This window comes from Mangifera indica, unplaced genomic scaffold (genome assembly GCF_011075055.1).
Source record: "Mangifera indica cultivar Alphonso unplaced genomic scaffold, CATAS_Mindica_2.1 Un_0023, whole genome shotgun sequence".
Lineage (NCBI taxonomy): Eukaryota > Viridiplantae > Streptophyta > Magnoliopsida > Sapindales > Anacardiaceae > Mangifera > Mangifera indica.
The window spans coordinates 116,103-139,167 of record NW_025401115.1 but is presented as its reverse complement, the minus strand read 5'-3'; the positions used below and the strand labels follow the sequence as shown (position 1 = coordinate 139,167).

General features: G+C 33.2%; 2 protein-coding genes across 11 annotated transcripts; one reads left to right on the top strand and one right to left on the bottom strand.

Moving 5' to 3' along the window:
* The first annotated feature begins 9,102 nt into the window (after window positions 1-9,102).
* On the top strand, window positions 9,103-21,366 carry LOC123206069 (probable helicase MAGATAMA 3). Of its 10 annotated transcripts, none has more exons than XM_044623175.1 (21): window positions 9,103-9,287; window positions 10,650-10,716; window positions 10,828-10,990; window positions 11,248-11,381; window positions 11,744-11,950; window positions 13,156-13,344; window positions 13,464-13,499; window positions 14,369-14,454; window positions 14,630-14,680; window positions 15,088-15,199; window positions 15,281-15,386; window positions 15,950-16,047; window positions 16,828-16,932; window positions 17,009-17,101; window positions 18,829-18,882; window positions 19,194-19,252; window positions 19,353-19,437; window positions 19,629-19,997; window positions 20,417-20,539; window positions 20,625-20,711; window positions 20,919-21,366. In XM_044623175.1, exons 2-21 carry the CDS (start codon window positions 10,678-10,680, stop codon window positions 21,150-21,152), a joined length of 2,430 nt encoding a protein of 809 aa, XP_044479110.1. In that variant the 5' UTR covers window positions 9,103-9,287; window positions 10,650-10,677; the 3' UTR covers window positions 21,153-21,366. The 10 variants fall into 10 exon arrangements, with proteins under 10 accessions (XP_044479110.1, XP_044479108.1, XP_044479105.1 ...); XM_044623173.1 differs by having other exon boundaries at window positions 10,650-10,751; window positions 10,831-10,990; XM_044623170.1 differs by having other exon boundaries at window positions 10,650-10,751.
* On the bottom strand, window positions 21,313-22,744 carry LOC123206071. The gene has a single exon (XM_044623179.1). It carries the CDS (start codon window positions 22,620-22,622, stop codon window positions 21,606-21,608), a length of 1,017 nt encoding a protein of 338 aa, XP_044479114.1. The 5' UTR covers window positions 22,623-22,744; the 3' UTR covers window positions 21,313-21,605.
* Between the last annotated feature and the right edge of the window lie 321 nt (window positions 22,745-23,065).

Genomic DNA, 23,065 nt, shown 5'->3' with positions numbered 1-23,065 from the left:
AAACGATTTTTTAATTGTTGACATTCTAGGATATTTCAACATACAGAATTCAAATTTCAGTTTCGTTTTTTTATTTTCATCGTTTTAAGATAATGAAATCCTATTTTTTAAATTTTGTTATTTCTTTTTTGATTTTTTCTATTTTTTATCTTTCTATGTTTTTTTTTTAATCATTACAACATTTGTTTACATATTTGTTTTGTTTGAATGTCTTACGAATTTCTAAAATTTTTACAGGATATTTCTTGTAAAAGAAAACGTGTTGAAGGTAAGCTGCGAATCCCCAATGAGTCCAAATACTTTCAGGCAGAGGTTATATGTCATGCACAACACGCCACATTATCCAAGATTACTTCTACACTGACCCCGGATCAGTTTCGATTATTTGAGAGGACATATTTTGGGCATCTCTTTCGTCTACCCAAAACCAAATTTTCGGGATATTGATTCATACATTTCTCCTATAACAGCTACATCGACCCTCTGTTAGAAACGAGTTATAGTTTAGAGTTAACAGGGTTGATGTGAGATTCAACCTGTTTCAGTTTGCTTTGATGACAAGGCTTTCATTTAGCCGACTCACTGCTATTTCATCATATATTCCCCGCTCCTCTGGATATAAGATCTAAGATACATACTTTCAAGGTTGTTCAAAGGTGTAATATCATAACATAGAGCGTGTTTTTTTGTTCAGACTATGGGGGGATGACAATATTAACGTCATCAAGATGACCTTGTTGTACTGTCTTCATATGGTGTTGCTAGGGAATGACTGATGAAAAAAAGTATCTGTAGAGTACTTACAGTTGGTTGATCATCTGAACCGGTTTAATTCCTACCTCTGGGGTGTTGTCGTGTGGTAGATGACGTATGAGTCTATGTCACAAGCGAGTGATAAAGTCTGCTCTAGAGGGATGCTTGAAATACGTAAATATAACCTCTACGAATTTTCTTTCGTATTTAAGGTAAATTTTAATTTATTGATTATATATATTAATTGATAAAAATACTAATTGATTTATTTTAATCGTTAATGGTTATATTGCAATATTAGATATATGAGACGCTGAATACCTTGTATGATTGGGTTGATATGATTGATATACATGCGTCTCCACAGATGTTTAGGTGGCGTACATGTGACACCCCTAGTTAGAGTCATATGGGCACTATTTTCACTGGTGACCCTGTATGTAATCGTTAATTAATCAGTCGATTGATTAATTAAATATTACAATTATTTTGAGTTATATATTTTTATGATTAGGATGATGTCACATTTCTGCTTCATCTGTCACCGATTGAGGAGGGTCAAGCTTGGTATATGGACATCTGTGAGTACACCGATTTGTCAGATATTGATTCCTCCTCATCATCTTTGATACTTCTCGCGACAGGAGACGGGGCTTCTTCAGTCTCATGACATTCAGATATACCCATCGAGACTCTTGGGATATTTGAGGAGCTTGTTCAGCCTTCTGTTATGGAGCAGCCTTTATGTCCCCTTGTAGTTCAAAACCCATAGACCACAGACCTTCCTGGGGTTGAAGATTGTACTACCCATCCTATCACAGAGGAGTATCCCCCATCGATATCACCCAGTGTTTCCACATTAGATGTTGCATTGGCACACTGGGGTGCTATGATTTTACATGAGATTTCCTGTTTTTACGACGATATGTATTCACAGATGACTCAATTACGTGACAATGTATCCTCTTAGGTGACTCGATTAGAGGATTATCTGACTCGTTTGAAGGACACCGTCACGCGTACACAGCCAGCCCCAATCGATTAGGATGTAAAACTATATTTCATTTATTGCTTATAAAAATTGTATTTTGTTATTACTCTGACAACTATATTAACTTTGTATAGGATAGGCATGACGATGTTGAGACGACCTCTCCTATTGACATGTCAATACCATCTCATTAACTATATGAGATTTGTATTTAATTTCAAAATATATATTTAATATTAAATGTTGTTACTATATTCTGATTTTGTTTTATATGAAATGTCACTGATCAAGTTATTATTACTATTACCTTAGGGTAGTTGCCACGATAAGGCATCAGTTGGCCCTTCTGTTATATCACATATCCTATCTGAGCTATGTCACTTATTGATGAAACTCTATTTTTATGAGTGTTTTGTTATCAATTAATTCATTTTATATATTCGTATAGGGTCTTCCTCTTGAAGGCATTTCGATCAGACCTTCGGTTGCTTCAAATCCTCTACCTAAGGTGTGAAAATTATTATAGATATTATATTTTATATGAAATATCATTTACCATTTTGTTTTTTTCATGCATATAGGGGACTCGCATTGAGGTATTATTGATCGAGGGTTCTCCCCGAACACTTTCCCCAAAAGTTGAGGTTATGTTTTTTAAAGAAATGTCATTGATCGATTTGTCTTTCCAGTTATAATGTTTATTTAACAATGTTTTGTCTCCTTTTCATGATGAGCGGTTATGGTTACTTCCTAATATCCCCAGCTCCAGTAAAAGGATAATGGATATTAGTTCACATGAAGAGGACTTACAGGAGGATGTTTCTGATACAATCCATGTTGAGGTATATCCATTATAATCAGTATATAAATACTCATATATACTGATCACTAAGATTTTCAAAATTACAAATTTGCAGTCCGTCAAAGGGGCACGCACGGTGGACTTGACCATGATACAAGATTCTCCAGCGAAACCTTCTCCAACATACATGGAGAAGGTAACATTAATCGATTAATGTATAATTGTTATGTAAGATAAAATAATGAATTAATAGTTGTATGTACTTATAGCTGGTTCGTATAGCACACAGTGGGATCATCCAAAAGGGTCTGCTCGTTCGTACCCCATATACAAATCCAATCAAAGGGAAGGCGAAATGACAACTTAGGACCATTCCATCCTTTGCCTCAGAGCGTGAGGAATCTTTCCTCACGTGGTATACCAGAGCTGCGGTTTCCAATGCGTATGATATTTACTTCATCGGATTGAAGTCGAAAGACAGTTTCTGGTGGATTGTGGTAAAGTTGCACGAGTGGCTGATCGACGATGTAAGTTATCTATACTATATAATTTGATTAAAAGTTTGATACATTCATTAATAACTAACACATTTGAAGTTATTTATACCATTTCAGCATGTGGATTCCTTTTTGGCTATATTACGTCGACACTAGGATAATCACTATTCAACTATTTCATAGCATTGGACGACTGCCCACACATTCTTTGTAGGACATGTTAAGATGGCCTAGAAGAGTTGGCAAACCATACCGAATGAGGAGTTTCAGTTTTCGAGGCTCTTCACAAGGATAGTTTAGGTAACTTATACCTTGGGTTTATTTTACAAACCATGAGGGATGATCAATAAGGTATAATATAATAGTATTTTCATTACATTTTACGTTGAATTAGTTTATAATCAACTTTAATTTGTCACTATTTATATGTTTACATTTCTATAAACTTCGACTACCCACATTGGGTAGCCAGAGTTATAGATTTTCGTGAGTGGTTGATTACGGTGTACTACTTTGAGGTATCATACTCAGGGAATATGGGGTTTCTCGAACAGTAGATACGTTCGTATACAACATTCATACCCGCATTATTAGAAGCGATGAGTTTTTGGACAGTTTTTAGGCAGACTTTATGACGTGATCCCCTCATATTACATTAAGCGACGGATGTCCCTCAATAGAGAGAGGGTTCCGGTGACTGTGGCATATTTATGTTGTGTTTTTTTTAGTGTTTGGCATTGTCACAAAGCGTCGATTTTCTCCAAGAGTCGTCTACCTTTATGCATTGACGTTTAACATCGTAGCTGTATTTCCATTGTATCAAGTAGATCACGAGTGTATATTTAGTTCGCTCATTGTTTATTTATCGTTCTTCATATGTTTTTTATGTATATATTTATTGTATGTGCGTATGTATACGATGTATTTTATCTATCATTATATATGAATATGTATTTGATTTCATTTTTTAAACAATCTTGTCATAGAAATAATTATATGTGATTTGAGTGATGTTACTAGCAAACGTGAGATGAAATAAAGAAATACTCAAACAGCTCATTCTAACAAATATGAAATAAAGAAATTATTCACACTAAAGTTATTACATCATACGTGAATAAAATTACACATTTGAAACAATAATAAAAATACATCGGTTATAGATCTCGACCCTTTACCTTTTCTGGATAAATGTTACGGGGCGGAGCTTGGGACGGGTGTTGGGCTTTTACATTGGGTTCGTACATGCCTTAGTTCATGACAACGACTGCAAATCCTAGGTATAACATTTTCTCCTTGCAAAGAACGTCGATTTCTGTTGGAAGGGAGGCAGAATAACTATTTCTTCTGGTGAATGCAACTATTCTGATTTGTTTTTAAGAGGATTGACAAGTTCCTAATATATTACACTGTAAAATTCAGTGCAAAAAAATGGATAAACCCATGCATTGACATTTGTGAGTCTTATGTGTCGTGCAACAACAATGGCATGCTTGCACGGAATACGTGAAAGTTGAAACTTTCTACATGTACAAGATATTTCACTAGAGTCCACAATACCTATGTATCCACCAAAACCAACAACCTGATACCAAGTAGGTGTAATTGACTAAACCTCTAAATATGCAGACTTTGACAGATGACTATTGATCTTCTCCTCCGTCCAAAGGGTGACAAAGTTAGGGCATTCATTTATAATTTGAAAAAATATTAACAATAAATTTGTTAATAACAAACATAAGGGAAGAAATACATGATCAAAAACTTTTAATTATTAACGATTGGATACGTACTTGCATGGTTTCTCTTCTCGTAAAACCATCGTTGCATGGTATCACGAATGAACTCGACGAGTATTGTGATAGATAGGCCTTATGCATGTCTAATAAGGGCGTTAAATGACTCTGCAACATTAGTTGTCATGATGTTGTATCGATATCCCAAAAAGTGTGCTCCAGCGCTCAAATTTGACCTTATGTAGATAAGCCCCAGCTTGAGGGTTCATCAAATCAAGAGATCGCATCATAGCTTCCAATTCTGTTTCTATGTATGATTTTACAGTTTTCCAATAAACACCCGTAACCTGCAAGGTGGTAAAAAATATGAGAACTTTATAATCAAAATGTATGAAAAAGATAAACATTTCAAAATTTTAATACTTGTTTAAACACTTTATCTTTTAGTCTCGTTTATACTTTGCTCGCATGTTACAAAGAAGGTGATGATAACAACATCCATGGTGGATATCTGGAAAGACTTCAGCCATTGCAAAGTATATAGTATGATGTCGATCTGAGATTATCACCAGCTCGCAGAAGTCATGGATGCATTCTTTAATCTTTCTGAGAAACCAACACCACATGTCATAATCTTCTTTTTTATCGACACTGAAACTAATAGGATATATCTAGTTATTACCATCAAGAGCCACCATAAGGAATAAATGCCTTAGATATCGACCTTTAAAGAAAACAACGTTAATGCAAATAACAGGTCGAAGATATTCTCTAAATGCGCGAATGGAACATCCTAATGCCATGAAAAAATTCTTAAATCGATGGTTATTATCCGTTTCAATAGTAGTAATGGTGTCTGGATTAGTATGTTGTAGATTGTAGCAATAATTTGGTAAGAGCATAAATGATTCCTCTAGTGAGCCACTCAATGAATTTAAAGCACAGTTTCTTACCTGTCAAGCCTGTGAATATGAAATGTCAATTTTATACCGGTTGACGATGTCCATAATTATTTTCTTAGGCTGATAAATTCAATCAATCAATACAAACTTTGACCTCATTAATTCACCTAAAGCTCAGGCCCCAGCTTGTCTGTGATGTGACATGATTTGGTCAACTAAACATGTGTTGGTTGGATTCATTTAGTTGATTTGAAACACTTCACCGACTTTGGACTTGCTTGCATGTATATATCACTCACAATTTTCAGCCTTGCACTTAATATCTCATCGCCTACTATCAGACTTCTTGACCATGAATTGAAATCCTTTCAGTAAGGCAAATTGTTTCATAACATCTTTCAATTGTACTTTATTATGGAAAATATCACCAAGCTTTACACTGTTCTCTTCTCAGATTGATTTTGTGCCACCTGATGATGTTGATGGTTGTGGAGGAAAATTAAAAAGCTACCTAAACGGATCAGTGGGGACATTGTCAAAAAATGACCCAAAATAATTTCTCCCACCTGAAATAGAATCTTCAAGCTGCAAACTATCTATACTCTCCGTAACAGGTGGTATATACTCGGGCTCTATCTCTTCAGAAGGAATATCAGACATATCATTTCCATCAAAGTCACCAATCAGGAACCTTATCTTTCTCTCCATGAGCCTATGAGTTTGTAATGTACAATGGGTCATTACTGAAATCAATCAAGTTTTCCAAATCATATTCTTTTTTCACCCTACTAATTTCTTCTTCATCTTCATATTCTTCCTCTTGTCCTTCAATTGGGGAACATGTAACAAAAACAGGAATACATTCCTATAAGTACTGAGACATATCAATAAGACCTTGGACATCTTCATCATTTTGGATCTGTACGGAGTAGTCGAGCTCAATTTTTCTTGGCTTCATTGATAGTTAAAGATAGTTTTTCATTGGAGCAATCCGCAATCTGAATAAATCCCTCAAATATTGTTCCATAAGAAATTTTAATCAATTGTTTGGATCTTCCAACATATTTCATTGTGTTGTCATCACCTTGAATTCATTCTTTTTGGTAACGAACCAATGCATAACCATCCATTTTAATTATCAATCATACAATGACAAGTTTTTGAAAAAAATTAATCTTTTATAACAAAAAATCTGTAATAACTATTTAAAATAGTCTTACAATTATTAATATAAAAAAACCCCTCATATTTTTTTAATATTTTATTTAACCCCCTATAATTATTTAACAATTTATGTAACACCCTTCTATGTTATCTTGTATCAAAATGCATCTATTTATTCTTAATATTCCATTTAAAACGTTTTTACAATGTTTAATATCAAAATACCCCATATATTTTTTTAATATTTCATTTAACCCCTATAATTTCTAATATTTTATTTAACACCCTTATATAATATCTTGTATCAAAATGTATCTTATCTATTCTTAATATTTCATTAAAAACGTTCTTACAATGTTTAATATCAAAATACTCTCTATATTTTTCTAATATTTCATTTAATCCCCTATAATTATCTAACAATTTATTTAATAACCTTGTATCAAAATGTATCTATTTATTCTTAACATTCCATTTAAAACGTTTTTACAATGTTTACAATCAAAATATCTCCATATTTTTTAACATTTTTTTAGCCCCTCATACTTATCTAATATTTCATTTAATACCCTCATATGTTTTCTATTATCAAAATACATTTATTCATTCTTAACATGCTATTTAAATCCTTCATATATTATGTAATATCAAAATACCCTCATATTTTTCTTAACATTTCATTTAACCTCTTATAATTATATAACCTTTCATGTAACACCATTTTATGTTATCTTGTATCAAAATACATTTATTCATTCTTAACATATTATTTAAATCCTTCTTGTATTATGTAATATCAAAATACCTCCTATATTTTTTTAATATTTATTTTATCCCCTATAATTATCTAACATTCCATTTAACACCCTTGTATGTTGTCTCATATTAAAATACATTTATCTATTCCTAAAATTTCATTTATAATGCTCTTACAATGTTTAATATCAAAATGTCTCTCATATTTTTATAACATTTTATTTGACCTTTTATAATTATCTAACAATTTATTTAACACCCTTGTATGTTGTCTTATATCAAAATATATTTATCTATTCTTAACATGTTATTTAAATCTTTTATATATTGTATAATATCAAAATACCCCCCATATTTTTCTAACATTCATTTAACCCCTATATTATTATCTAATTTCAAGTACCCTCTTTACAAGACATATAAACTAGATTTAATAAATAAAATTAAGTTTTTAAGTTAAGATTCGTATAAATATCTTTTTTTCACGAATTGACTCTTTTCAATTAGAATTTAGAAATACGAACTTCTTTCGTCTAAACGAACCTATATTAATTAATATTAAGTAAAAATGAGAGTGAGAGTGAGTGTTTAAGTAATATGAGGAGTGTGTGTAATAAGAGTGAGTGAGAGAATTTATGTAGTGTGGTGAAGGATAATTTTGGTATTTTATAAAAAGTTAGGGCATTTTTGCTTAAGAATACGAAAATTGAACATTTTTGCTTAATGGAGGGGGTAAAAAGGGTATTTAATATAATTTCCCATAAATAATTCAATGTAAATTACAAATACCAATTAAATTTTATTCGATCTAAATTTAATTAAGTCTTGACATTAACGCCAACCCTTGACGTTAACACCACTCTGCTCTTCGTCTGGGTTTTTTTAAACCTGAATTTTCGTATTTTATAATCATCAATATAACATTATAAAAACTTTAAACAATAGAAATAATATGAAATTACAACATTAAACAATTTAACAATATAAAATCACAACAAAATTATATTTTATGTAAAGTTATAAACATAAATCTACTATATATTATTTGATTTTCTGTTGTTAATCAAGAAAACACATAACATATGCTCTTGAATCATGACTGACTTGAATGTAAATGATTTTGCTATGAAATATTTACAATAAATGTTAATTCTCTAAATAAATTTAACAATTTTTGTCTTTCCCTTCCTTATGTCCAAGTTGAATATCTTGTAATAGCTTTTCCAGGAGTTTTATTGTTCAATTATATATGTTTTCTCTGTTAAATAATATTTTTTATGTTACAGAGATTCCTTCTTTACTGAAAGATTGAGATAAAATAGAGAGATGGTGTTTTCTTTTTTTCTATGAGTTATACCAATAAAGATATTTTAAAAAATAAATTATTATTTTGGTATTTTGGTTTAGGGTTTAAAAGAAATAATATATATTTGCTGTTAAAAAAATAATGATATTTAAAAAAAAAAAATTCAATTTCCCCAACATATATGCTAGTGCCGCCTTTTAAATCTAAGACACTTGCTCCTACCAGTCCCCAGCCTAATTCCCGAAGCAAAGTAGGATCACCGAGCTAGCGAGCCAGCCACCGGCCGACCACCGCTCATCTCTTCTTCCTCTCTCTGTCGCTTCTCTCATTGTAGTTCATCTCTTCTTCTCGACGTCTGTCTTTCTTCCCATCGTTTTCGGGTAACTGTACATAAACCAAATACAAATTGTTTTTAGTATTGAGAGAAACATTGTTTTTTCTCAATCGCTAGCTTTGTGTGTGTGTCTGTGTTTCTTTTTTATATAAATTTTTAACTAATGTATCGCTCATCTCTCCTTATTCTCGACGTTTCTCTTTCTTCTCATCGTTTTCAGATTAGTGTACATAAACCAAATAAAAATTGTTTTTATTTTTTGAGAGAAACATATTGATTTTCCTTAATCGTTAGCTTTGTGTGTGTGTGTTTTCTATAATTTATCGTATGAAAACCCCCAAACATCGTCTAGAAATATGATTTTTTATTTTCAATATTGAAACATGGTTTTTCAAGGTTGCGGCCAGCCGCATCCAATACAATCCTATAGCTTACATAATTATTTGTTAGTTATACTTTTTTTTTCACAATTTTTACTTTTGGTAGTGTAACTAGAAAAATTCCAGCTTAAATTAAGTAGGAATTTCAGATTTTTCTGTTATTTATTATTATTATTATATTTGCGTTTAATTCTCTGGAAATTTTGGATCGGTTTGGGTCAGCTCCGTTTGGGAACTTTTATTTTGTTGAAGTGTTTTGTTTAGTTTCTTTTTTGTGTGGAGCAAGATTTGTTGTTTATTTTTTAAATTTAATTCTTATTTTTATTTATTTAATTTTGATGTTTAGATTAGAACACATGCAGTCAGAAAGGCTCATGAAAATATTCTGCAGAAGTTATTTTGGCTCAATTTGATCTATCGCGTCCGATTGGTTTCAATGATTAGTGTGATTTTTATTTTTAAGCTTTTCGAACTCTTGGAATTGTTTATAATGTTTGCTTGATATATGACTGTACGTTTGTTAAGGTTTAGTTTAAGCATTTAGAGACCAATAGAGGTCAGCTTTAGCAATTGTCATATTGCCCATACGTGCCACTTCATAACTCCCCAGTCCAACACATACCATACATGTTTCATAACTCCCCAATCCCATTTATTCCACATAAATATTAATCATAACAACTTCTTATCCTATATAAATATTATCCTAATTAAATAATATCCTAGTCTTCGTATTCAAATCTCCGTCATTTTCTTATAATTTGTTATCAGTATCATCCTAATTATTATCATAATAAAAATTAATCGATTATCAATTCATAACATAATATTGCAATTTTATTTTGATAGATTGTGTCGTTTCACGTAAAAACGTGTTAAGTGGGTTAATTTGTGTCAACTAGTTCATAGAACAGCTTGTGTTTCGTTTAGGTGTTTTTGACATGATTCTCATTCCGATTGGGTTTGGGTTGAGTATCTTCTAACCAGAAACACGAAAAGGTATGACTTTTCTTGTGTTTTGGTAGTAGATGGCAGCTGACAAAGACAAGCCTCAGGATGAAGCTTCAATATATCGTTTCTGCAAAACTATTCTTGGTTGGGACTACTTTCGCCTTCTTAAAGAATTCAGTGTATGTACTTGTAAATATTTGTGTATGTTTTGTTTTCAAATTATGTTTTGATTTTTTTGTTTTTATTATTTCAAAGCAGAAAAATAACAAAAACAGTAAAAATGTTGATGCTTCCATATTGGGTTTGAAAGAAGTGAAGGACATTTATAAGGACGTGGATGATTATTTGGCTACCTTTGAGCCCCTTTTGTTTGAAGAAGTCAAAGCTCAGATTATTCAAAAGAAAGATGATGAAGAAGGTGTCTCTATTTAGTTTCTTTTTGCATCCCGAGAAGTTACTTTAACTCTTATTATTTCTTTTTGTAAGTTAATGAAAGTGCAAGTAATCTGAAATGAAATTCAATTCCAAATAATTTATGTTAAGCAATTTGCTGTTAAGGTGGTTTTGGTTTTGTTTCTTTCAGTTTCTTAGTATAAATGGATATGTTACTTATCATTTTTCATGTAATTTAAGGTTTAGATTATGACACAAAAGCTTTGTGATTGGTAATTCCAGTGCGAGATTGGAAACTTAGGTTGGTCATGGAATGTGGTGAGGTTGATGAGTTTCACTTACCTGCTGTTACTTATAATGCTGAGGAAGAAGAGCAGATATCACCAAATGATCTTTTACTGCTTTCAAAAGAGGAGGTAACTAGAGCACTGAACATTTTATCTTTAATTGTATTAGAAACTGATTTAATATTTAAAATATTTCTTGTGAATATATTTCATGCAATATCAAAGGAATTTATCTTGAGATTTTCTGCAAGTTCAGTTTTTATTACTGGGAAAATTGTAATAGAACTAGTTCAAGTTCATTTTGTTATTCCAAAATGATTAAAATGATGAGTGAAAATAGTGGGCTTCTTATTTTTTGTTTTCCAGCTTCTTCTTTCTGTATATCATTTCCCCTTTGTTCTTGCCAACTGATTGGAGTCTATATATATTGTTAATCAAATCAGTAATATAGCTTATGGTCTTGACTTATTGGAGGGCATTACTTATTTCAGTTTAAGGAAGGTTCAAAATTGCCAACAACCTATGCTTTTGCACTGGTGGAGCATACCCAACCAAATCTTCTAAGGCTTAGAATGTACTTAGCTGGAGAAGTCATACATATGAATGAAGATGCTGTTAAATCTGAAAGGCTAGTGAATATGTGCTCTCTTATCACTTCATCTGTCAAAGCAGTAGAGAAATGTTTGTTCAGTCTGAAGGTAATTTTTCAATCCGCACGTGTTTCTACCTTGTAAGCTGCCCATCACTTCTTTGAGCATATATTAATATGTTTATGTTGTTAAAATTTGGTGCTGAATGACATGGAAATCACTTAAATGGACTAGTTAGATGTGGAAAATTTAAGGTTAAACAATTTTGCAGATAATAATTTCTATTGAAATAATGCTAGCTAGGACAAAGTGTACATGACAGAACAATTTCATGATTTATGGCCATGTTTTTTTAATGTTAACCCAAAAAGTCTTTAGCTTATATGTGATTTGTTTATAGAGTAAATTCATAGATATGTATTTTCTAATGGTTGTTGTTAGAACAAATTAAAAAAAAAAAATTGACCCATCTTACTAGGATTTAAAAAATTAATTGGAAATTTTTTTGATGTTACCACTATCCCTTCATGTATTTCTTTGAACTTTTACTGAATTCTTCTCTTTCCTCTTCTCCTGCTCCACTTCATTTTTTCTTTCTTGTTTTCTTCCATATTTGAAACATTGGCTAAATAAAACTATAGTATATAATATTTTTCTTTGGAAATATGTACTTTTCTCCTATCTTGTTCTTTATCATCTGATTTCTGAATTACTGCCACAATTACCAGAACAATAAAATTTAAAATTTGAAGTTGCGTTAAATATATGGATAGGTTTTGAAACATTTCTTGATACCCCTTCTTTGCATATGAGTTACATTTTAATTTTTTTTCTTCGTTTCAAGCTGGCTTCTTAAACTCACCTTGAAAAATTTCCTTCAAAATGGGTGTGGATTAGTATTTTCAGTTAGGGATATAGGAAGCTGGAGTTTATGGGTCATTGGATATACATTGGTACAATAATGTTAAATATTGAATAAACAAGTAGTTTTTTGGGATTTTAATACACCTTTAGTAATTCCATGCTTTCTGTGGAATTATTAATACATCAGAATAGAGGCTTGAAGTGGTTTTATATGAGGAGGAAGAATGGGTATAAGATGCTGACTTGCTTATAACATTATCATGTGGCCCAATTTGACAAATGTATGTGATTATTCTGTCTTAAACTTATTCTGTCTCTTCCAACTACATAATCAGTCAAAATGATTTTTCTAACCATGACACATATTACAAACTACATCTCCTATAGTTTTTTATTTATAACAATATCTGGTTTGGGCTTGCCTTTAATGGATGCAATATATCTTGTAGATTTGCAGCTTATCAACTATTGCCCGGGAATATATTGCTCTAAGGTCAATTGGTTCTCTCCCTTTTAAGGATTTGATATTAACAGCTACAGAGAAAACTGCTGCTCAATCCCAGAGTTGGAGAATTCCTAGACCCCTGGATGAGTATATTAAAGAAAATCATAATGTCTCCCAACAAGAGGCGATATATGTATGTTTCTACTTGACTGCATCCATAAATATACATAACCCCAGCAACTCACACATACAAAATCGTGTATCTTTCCTTGTTGCTTCTTTTAGTCTAAAGAACATTACTGTTTGTTGCAGGAAGGTCTATCTCGAAAAGCCTTTGTCTTGATACAGGTTGGACATTTTGTCTTTATCTTACTTTTATATGTGTGTTTTAGCCAGTTTTTTCATCTTATGGTGTCAAAGAATGAATATTGTCAGTTATTTGGGTCCCCAACTTATTAATTGTATTATTTTCACAGATAGTCCATAAATCTTCCTATGAAAAAAAAGTCTGAGGTATCCATGTAAATGCAGGACATATTTTAAAGTATGTGAATCTATTTAAAACTTTGATTTTAAGATTTTGGTAGACTTGGATTGTTTGTCATGACTAGGAGAGAAGCTTTCCTCGTTGGAAAGTTGTTAGATAGTATGGCTAAATTTGGTTGTTACACAAAATACTGACATAAGGTAAGAGTTCGGTTAAATTGGCATTTCACCTTTTCCCAAAGTTTAAATGGTAAGGTTTTTGGCAAAACCCTCCTTCAGGTTAAGTTTGTAAAAGCATCTGGACGTCTCCTACTATTAGTTTTATGCCATAATATTTAACAGTAGATGGACTTTTTCATTTTGGTAATTGATGATGCAGTGCAGCTTAAAAATAAAATTCTTGGCACTGCTTTAGAGTTTCTCAAATTTTCTTATCTCTCTCTTAGCAATATATTGCTAGACACCAATTTCACTTCCATTTACCCAAAAACACACTTTGAAAGAAGCATGAAACAATGCATAATCTTTTTTTTCTTGTTTCCCAAGTATACAATAGAGTAGTGAACTAAAACAACTGTAAAATGATATCATCTGTCATTTGGCTGTATTTGACTGGTTTTATTTGTTTCAGTGGACAGGTTGATCCTTTATTGTTAATATATATTTATAGTCTTATTATATATTATATACTTCAATCTGTGGAAGCTGCATGCCTGCTTTTTTTTTTCCAGGGCCCCCCTGGAACGGGGAAAACACAGACCATACTTGGACTTCTTAGTGCCATTTTGCATGCAACTCCAGCTAGAATGCAGTCCAGGTATAAACATGCTGTTCTCTTTATTTTTGCAGTTTCTAATTGATTGAGATTCCATAATAGCTCTTAGTTTGCTGTGGTTTTCAAAACTGCAGATCAGGATAAGTTGCACGTTTGCAATTTCCTTTTTCAAATTTCATCTTTATTCTTATATTTTTCTTGTTGATTCTTCATGTAGAGGTGTTTTGCGCGAAATACAGCGTGGTCCAGAACTACCCATTCATGAGAAGTATGTGATACTCAATAGTTTGCTTTCAATGAAGTTAATTACTACTTGTACTATGCACTTGACCAGGGATGATATTTACTTTTTATTTTTAAAAATACAAATCTGTTAGGTATATTTTTTTTATTGCCTTTTTTAATGTGATTTAAATTAATTAATTTGTTTATATAATTTTTTGATAAAACCAACTTCAAGAAGAAAAACTGGATCTTTTTATGATAATTACTTTTCATTTTTTTTAAAATACAATTCTATTAGGTATACTTTTTTATCGCTTTTTTTAAAGTAATTTAAATAAATTTATTTATTTAATTTTTTGATAAACTGTTAACCAACTTCATGAAGAAAAACTGGATCTTTTTATGGTATTCTGTGTTTACTCACTGACCTGGTGTTGAATGTTTTAACAGATTCTGTCACTGGGGACAGGCATCCCCATGGTTAGTTGGTGTTAATCCCAGGGATAATATTATGCCTATTGATGGTGATGATGGTTTTTTTCCTACCACTGGAAATGAATTGGTAAGTGAGAACATATTATGAACCTTGTCAGAATTATATTATGAGTCTCAGATCAGTATTCTAATGTAAAGTATTCTTCAGAAACCAGAAGTAGTTAATTCCAGTCGAAAATATCGTGTACGGGTGCTGGTATGTGCCCCATCAAACTCCGCACTTGATGAAATTGTAGTACGCCTTCTGAATACTGGTAAAATTTCTCTCGTTCTTATGCTTGATTTTCTATTGTTAGCTTTGTTCATTTTGAAGGGAAAATTGTTGAAATTTCAGATAATAAATTAAAGCATTAAGTGAAAGCTTACTGTTATTTTTCTATTATTTCTGGTATATTTTGTTATGTTATAATGCTAGCTAATATATAGAATTCTCCTAAATAGTTAGATAATTACCAACTAGGATAAGTCTATATCAATAACAAAATAGAAGATATAGATTTCAAATAGATAATAGATAATTATCTATATAAAAATTTAATCTGATAACTAAGAACTCCTACAATAAATAGAGGAACTTTTGGCTATACTCAGATGAATCATGAGTAACGTTACTTGGTTGATTTTTTTTTTTTGGTATAGAGGAATGTGAGCAATTTGGCTAATTCTATGTTAAAAACTGTGACAAAGCAGATACTAGGTGGCTGATGAAGTCATATTAAAAATATGTGGAAATGGAGTGCTTTTTTCTTGAAGTAGATATATTCTGGCATTCAACTGTCATAGCTGATGTAACATTTTAATGTTTCTTTTTCCTCAGGGATTCGAGATGAAAATGTTCGCTCATATACTCCTAAAATTGTTCGGATTGGTCTTAAAGCACATCATTCTGTCAATTCAGTTTCCATGGATCACCTTGTATGTGTCTGACAGATTTAAAAAAAAAACTGAAATTTTGTTGTTGATAGTTTAGGTGTCATTGTTGTTGTAATAATTATGCCATCATTGTCATTTTTGATTGTCTAAAACGAAATAGAAAGGAACCAAACCATACCTTTTATTTTTCCAACAAATTCTGGTAAACTGGTCTCTCACCTTGACTCCCCTTTTGCAAGGTAGATCATTTTCTAGGTTGAGGGTTGTGCCATTCAAAAAGTGTGATTTTGGGGTTATTAAGCCAGCCAATGCTATCTCATGAGTCATTTTGTATTTCTGTATTCTGCTAACCAACTTTTATTATCGTTCATAGATTCAACACTACCTTGGAAGAATTTTCTTGTTTAATATCAGGCTCGGTTTTCTTTTGAGCCTAGCTTCATAATTTAAGGTTGAAATCTTCACAAAGTAAGCAGTTCCAATGCTGGCTGGTAATTGATAAGCTTAAACATGAATACTGTATGCCTTATAATCCAGGTTGACAAGGTAGAAAGAAGAAAATTTAATTTAAAGTAGGATGGCTTAAAGCATCAATAATAAGAAGGCTGAGCTTGAAAGATAGTAATCAAGGATTTTAACGACCTGGCTGCCAGAATAGAGCATGTATTTGTGGTCAATTGTTGCTGATTTACACTATAGAGACACAATATGATGCTTGTTGATTTGAATTGACTGGGTTTCCATTGAATTTCGGTAGATTAACTTATAGTAGTTTATCAAACATTATTAGTCTAGACTGACATGAGAGATTCTCCTTTGCAGGTGGAACAAAAACGTGATGACTCTGCTGCTGATAAACAGAAACATGGATCCACAAGAAAGGATAGGGACAGTATCCGTACTGCAATTCTGAATGAGGCTGTGATCGTATGTAATTTTAGCCTTGTGTTAAAGTTAAATTCAGCATATTAGAATTTCATTTTTAATTTTGTAGTACTGGTAGGTCTGCTCTACCCTTAGCTTCAGCGGTTCAGCTCTCCTCAGCAAATTGAATCATGGTTTTGATGTTGCTATAATAGATGAAGCTGCCCAAGCTGTGAGTGCCTCAAATTCATCGAATTTCATTGATTTGCAATCAGTTCGTGTTCTGATGGCTAGTACTTTAGTCTGAAAATTCAATTCAAACTTCTTTACAGTTCATTGAAATATGAAAGTAGAATCTCTTTGGAACAAGATGAGTAAGAATCAGAATCCCTGGCAAAACTATAATAAAATGTTAAAGGCCTTCAGTTTTTCTTAAGATCTCCCTTTTTTTGTCTGTAGGATGGGCTTATTTTATTCTTTTTTTCTGACATTTATGGATACAGTTGTCACATAAATTCAAAAAATATTTTCTTGGTTTTGGATTTCCATAGGTGTTGGACAAGATAATAGAACATGATTTCTTAATTTAATTAAAGCTGCAAGTGACCTGTCAATAAAAAAAATTAGTAGCGAGCTTCTTCCTGTAAAACCATATTAAATTGAATAATGATCAAGGTGTTTGTGTATTATATGCCATATGAAAACCTTTATCCGAAGCTTCACTTCATTCTTCTTGTTGATGAAGACATTGAAGAACATTTATAGAATGGTAAATGGGAAGTTGAAGTGATAATCATCTCTACTTTTTAAGAGGACTCTATCTTGAAGGTTGATACTATAAATGCTTAAGCTGGTCATGTTTTGGTCAGAATTAAAATCGACCATCATAAAATGCAGAAGACTGCGCCCATGAATGGGTTAAATTTTTAGCACATAAATTATCATTGTGATGAGATTTGCTTATGTTGTAACATTTCAAGTTATCCTTATGATGGCATTTGCTGAAATTGTAACATTCCTTGAGTTTACTTGTTGGCTTCTAGGTGTAGGAACATTTAGACCTAGAGAAACAATGAAAGCACTTGTTATTGCCTGAACCCTTTACAATAAGTGCAGTTTGGTATAATAGAACTTGCAATTTCAAATTATTTTAGTTCTTTTGACATACTCAAAAAGTAAGATGTTTTGAGAACTGATCTTTGGATCAGAGGGGATAACATTACATGTCCATTTGAAGTATGAGCTAAGAAATTAAGGTTCATCTTTAGCTCTATCGTATTGATGATTTTTTTTTTTTTTCACATTGCTGATTAGTTCATTGATTGTTTGTAGGCTAAATAAGAAAAGCAAGTTTTTGGTTGGTAAGGGAGGTCCGCAGATCATTATTCTTGTCCAGAATTTTAAGTGATGATAAATGAGATACAGTAGCTAGAGACCATTTCTATATATGTCTGATGTTTGTTCAGATCTTATACTTATGCATTTCTCTGTGTCATTTGCTTTCCACTATAGTCTTGTTTTTAGTTGAATGAGGCAAGTGTTATATCTGTATTGTCCCTTACCTTGTCCTAAACATTTGCACTCTCCCTTTGTCTGATTCATTGTAGCTTTTTCCTTAAAGATATTTGGTAATGGAAATGGATCTCCTGAACTTATTATTTTATCTATAACTAGATAATTCATCAAACATTAACAATTCAAATTATTCTACAGTAGTGCTGAGGCTTAAATCATAAGATTGTCACTAATACTTGTTTATTTATCTAATTTTCCAAGATTTGTTATACCAGATTTTGTTTACATTATTAACAGTGTACTTTTATTTCAATATTTAAAGTATTCTGTACTTTGTAAACTCATCTAATTTACATTAGTGTCCTCAAGTGTTCTGCAGAAACTATACATTTGCTTCTCAAATGATTGTGAATTTCTCAGTATATTACTATCTTGCATTGTCAGGTGGAACCTGCAACTCTTGTTCCTTTAACAACTGGATGCAAACAAGTATTTCTGGTATGTTTCCAAGGAGGATTTTTTTTATAAAAATTGTTGTTTGAGTTATCAGTATCCATTATCTTATTGGTTTTTTGGATTTCATCACATTATTTTAATCAATGCTTGATACATGTCTCTGTGATTTTTGAATACCATTGTTTGTCTTGATGTGGGAAGATACCAACAGTGATAATAACATGGAAACTATGCTGCTGGTGGTTCAACACATGCAAGTACTGTGCATTAAACCCATTCTCATATGTGCCTGCATGCAGTTGATGTTCAAGTTCATGATTATTATGTTATGTTGATGTTGTCATATGACTTAGGTTGGTGATCCAGTTCAATTGCCAGCCACTGTTATTTCTCCTATTGCAGAGAGTTTGGGGTAAAACACTTTGATGATGACAATAATTGATTGTTTTGCAGCTTACCTTTTTTATGCAACTGCTTTTGCTGACTCTCTCTTCCCTGTCCTTAATTTAAAGATATGGCACAAGTTTGTTCAAGAGACTTCAAAGGGCTGGTTATCCTGTAAAAATGCTGAAAACTCAGTACAGAATGCATCCAGAGGTTAGATCAGAAATGTCTTAAAGTAATTTGTAAAAAATTTATTCTTATTGTTATAATAGCAGTTGCAGATATGTTAACCAAGTTCCAAATTTTAACTATTATTCTGGCATGACTAAACCTTGAACCTAACCTGCTTGAACAATGATCTGACTATAATTATTATCTTTTTTGTTAATTTATCTGATTGACAGATACGAAGCTTTCCTTCAAGGGAGTTCTATGACGAAGCATTGGAAGACGGGTCTGGTATTGAGGATTATACATCTCGTGACTGGCACAAATACCGCTGTTTTGGACCTTTTTGCTTCTTTGACATTCATGAAGGGAAAGAGTCCCAGCCCTCTGGAAGTGGATCTTGGGTAAATTATGATGAGGTTGATTTTGCTCTTCTCCTCTATCATAAGCTGGTGAGTATGTTTCCTCAGCTTAAGTCAAGTTCTCAGCTGGCTATTATATCACCCTATCGATATCAAGTGAAGCAATTCCAAGAACGATTCAAGGAAACTTTTGGGGTGGAGTCACAGAAGGTAGTTGATATAACCACAATTGATGGTTGCCAGGTAATAAGGCTTTTTCTTCCTTTCTGTACATTGGAATTTGTTTTCTGTTAACTATTGATCATATTAAAAGATGTTAATTATTTGTCTGTGAGACCTTTTATTTTAAAATTATTGCATGTTTTCCACCCTGAAAAATATTTTACAATTCAACGTGTTTTAAGACCTCCTTGTTACTGGTATGTGGGAAAGGCATACATATTAAAAATTTCAAATATTTATATCAATAATTAATAATAATTTAGTATTTTTAAAGTTTGTTTAGCTTGTAAAACATCAGAGATTTGGTTCACCCATCCTGCCACGATTCGTAATCACTCACTGGGGCTAAAATTGTTTTCAGGATATCATTTACAGATTGCACAATTTATAAGGTTACCTCAGTGTGGCTCAGCATTTAAACTTCTTTTACCTTGTCTCAGGGACGGGAGAAAGATGTAGCGATCTTTTCATGTGTTAGGGCAAATGAAAATGAAAGTATAGGATTTGTCTCTGATTTTCGTCGGATGAATGTTGGGATTACCAGAGCAAAGTCTTCTATACTGGTATGGCTTTATTTTCTGACGTGGCATTTTGACAAATCATGAAGTTCACCTTTACTCATTAACAAACATTGGGTTGCTTCATCAGGTGGTAGGTTCTGCATCGACGCTGAAGCATGATGAGCACTGGAAAAACCTAGTGACGAGCGCTGAGAAGCGAGACTGTCTATTTAAGGTGAACAGTGTATCTTTTCTGGCTGTTGTAAGCATCTAGTGCAAGTAATCAGAATATCAGATTAAATGGTTGCTTTCATGTTCTTAAATAACATGACCTTTGCCTTAATTTTTCCCTTAATCTGTTGGTCCTAAGTTATAATGTCCATCCTATTCATTCTGATGGATAACTGTAGCTGTAGTCTTAACTAAAAAGGTACTCTTACAGGTATCAAAGCCATATGCTTCATTTTTCAGTGATGAAAATTGGGAGTCTATGAAGCCAAAGCCGAAGGTTGAAGATAGGGGAGTCCAACCGATGGATGTTGATGGGCAACACGATAATGAAACTAATGCACTCTATGCTAATACGGGAGATGCTGACCAAGAGCAGGCAGATGATAATGATTATGGAGATGGGGATGGCAATGGAGATGGAGATGGAGGGTTTGATGCTGATTAATCTGTAACTCAGGCGGAGAAGAGTAGATAAAAATGATGGAAAGAGTTCATAAATGCCAAGGAAAAAATGGGTACATGTTACAACTCTTGTGAATGCGGGAGATATATTGTTTTTAATTGCGTAAATTATCCTAGCTAAAAATTTTGACTTTTTTTTTGTTGTTAAAAACCGAAATTTAAAGAACATGTAATGGGTAATTTTGCATTGGAGGGTAGATTTTGGGTGAGCCTCTAATATTGGTAAAATTACAAGAAATGCAATTTGGGTGTCAATTAATTGAATAAGGAAATAGCAATTCCTTTCCTACTATGAATGTTCACTCAAAAATCGCTATCCAAGCAAAAACTCTCACTTGATTTTACCGCTCATGTCGTGTCATACATTGCAATGCAAACCATACATCAGCATACTTCTTTCAACGCGTCACATTTCTCCACGTTCCACATTCTCACTTCACCACCCCATCTGGTTCTCTACCCCTCCGTCATCGTCGCCTGTGCCGACAAACCCCGGGGACACTACAAATTCGCTTGATCCCGTTGCCACATCACTATTTTTCTGCAGTTTCGGCGCCGCGTTAGCATCATGACCTGGTATAGGAGCCGGTGCTGGAACAGGAGAAGAATCTGTTGGATTTGGTGAAGGAGAGGCTGAGGAGTAGTTAACCGCAGGAGAAAGAATGGTGCGGTTAACCGGAGAGACATGGTCTGTATGGTTTCTGATGTCTGTCGGCACCAGAGGAGAAACAACTGTGCGGTTAACTGGAGAGACATGATCTGAATCGTTGCTGTGATCAATCAGCACCGGAGGAGAAAGAACGGTGCGGTTAACCGGAGAATGGTGATTGTTGTGGTTAGTCGGCAAAATCTCTGGAATTCTTAACGGAGCAAACGGAAATCTTGTAACCGGAGGATAGAAAACGGTGCGATTCGGGTGAGAAACCGAATAGTCGGCTGTCTTGAAGCGAAAAGTGAGAATCCCGGCCAATCCATGTACAGCAACATGGTTACCATAGAACAACCCCGGCATGACAACCTGAACGGCGGCGCCGCCGCCTGAAGAAACAACCAGAACAACATTGGCGCCATCGCGTCTGGTAAGGCGTAATTGACGCGAGGGCAAGAGCGTGGGGAGGGAGGAGCCGTTGGGGAGGTGAAGGAAGCTTGACCAAGAGACGCGGCGGGTTAGGGCGTGGAGGCGGAGAGTGGAGAGATAAAACGAGGGTGTTTGGGCCATGTCGAGGGCAAAAAGGGAAGGGTCAGTGGGGGCAAGAAGAGTTAAAGAAGGGAGAGAGAGGAGATCGAAGAGGAGGTCGGAAGTGGAGATGGCGTTGGCAAAGAGTGAGTGGCCGTTGGCGCGGAGGAGAGTGAGGAGGGCGTCAAGATCGCTGGTGGAGATAGAAGTTACGGTCGTTGTTGAGAAGAGGAGGAAGGTGAAGAGAGTGAGGAGAGTTGGAATCTTGATCGCCATTGAAGCATAATAGATTTTGAGGTCGCTGCGGGTAGATTTTTTTATAGAGAGTTCAGTTAGTTGTCTTTGGCGGGAATTTATGTAGTTCCCATCAGGTTAGCAGATATCCAAAGTACCTGTTTAGGGTAGCTAGGACTATGAATCGTAGACTTGGTCACGATTCATGACCCAGCGGTTTCAATTCAAGACTGTTAGTTTATGATTTAAAAAAAAAATAGAAACTTGAATTTGGACTGTGGTAGGACTATTCGTAATTGGTTTAAAATTTATCGTTTTAGTTCATGATCGTGGTTTGGAGTTGATATTAAACCGTTGATTTTAATTCAAGGTCTCGATTTATTTTTAATTAATAATTAAAAATTAAAAAAAAAATTAGACTTAATTTTTTAATTAAATTTACTATGTATCCTCTTGGACTTAATTTTTCAATTTATAGAGATAAA

Coding starts and splice junctions, on each gene's coding strand:
- LOC123206069 (XM_044623170.1), top strand. CDS start 10,650: ATGGCAGCTGACAAAGACAAGCCTCAGGATGAAGCTTCAATATATCGT. Junction 18,883..19,193: donor GATGCAAACAAGTATTTCTG/GTATGTTTCCAA, acceptor CATATGACTTAG/GTTGGTGATCCAGTTCAATT. Junction 20,712..20,918: donor AGCGAGACTGTCTATTTAAG/GTGAACAGTGTA, acceptor GTACTCTTACAG/GTATCAAAGCCATATGCTTC.
- LOC123206071 (XM_044623179.1), bottom strand. CDS start 22,622: ATGGCGATCAAGATTCCAACTCTCCTCACTCTCTTCACCTTCCTCCTC.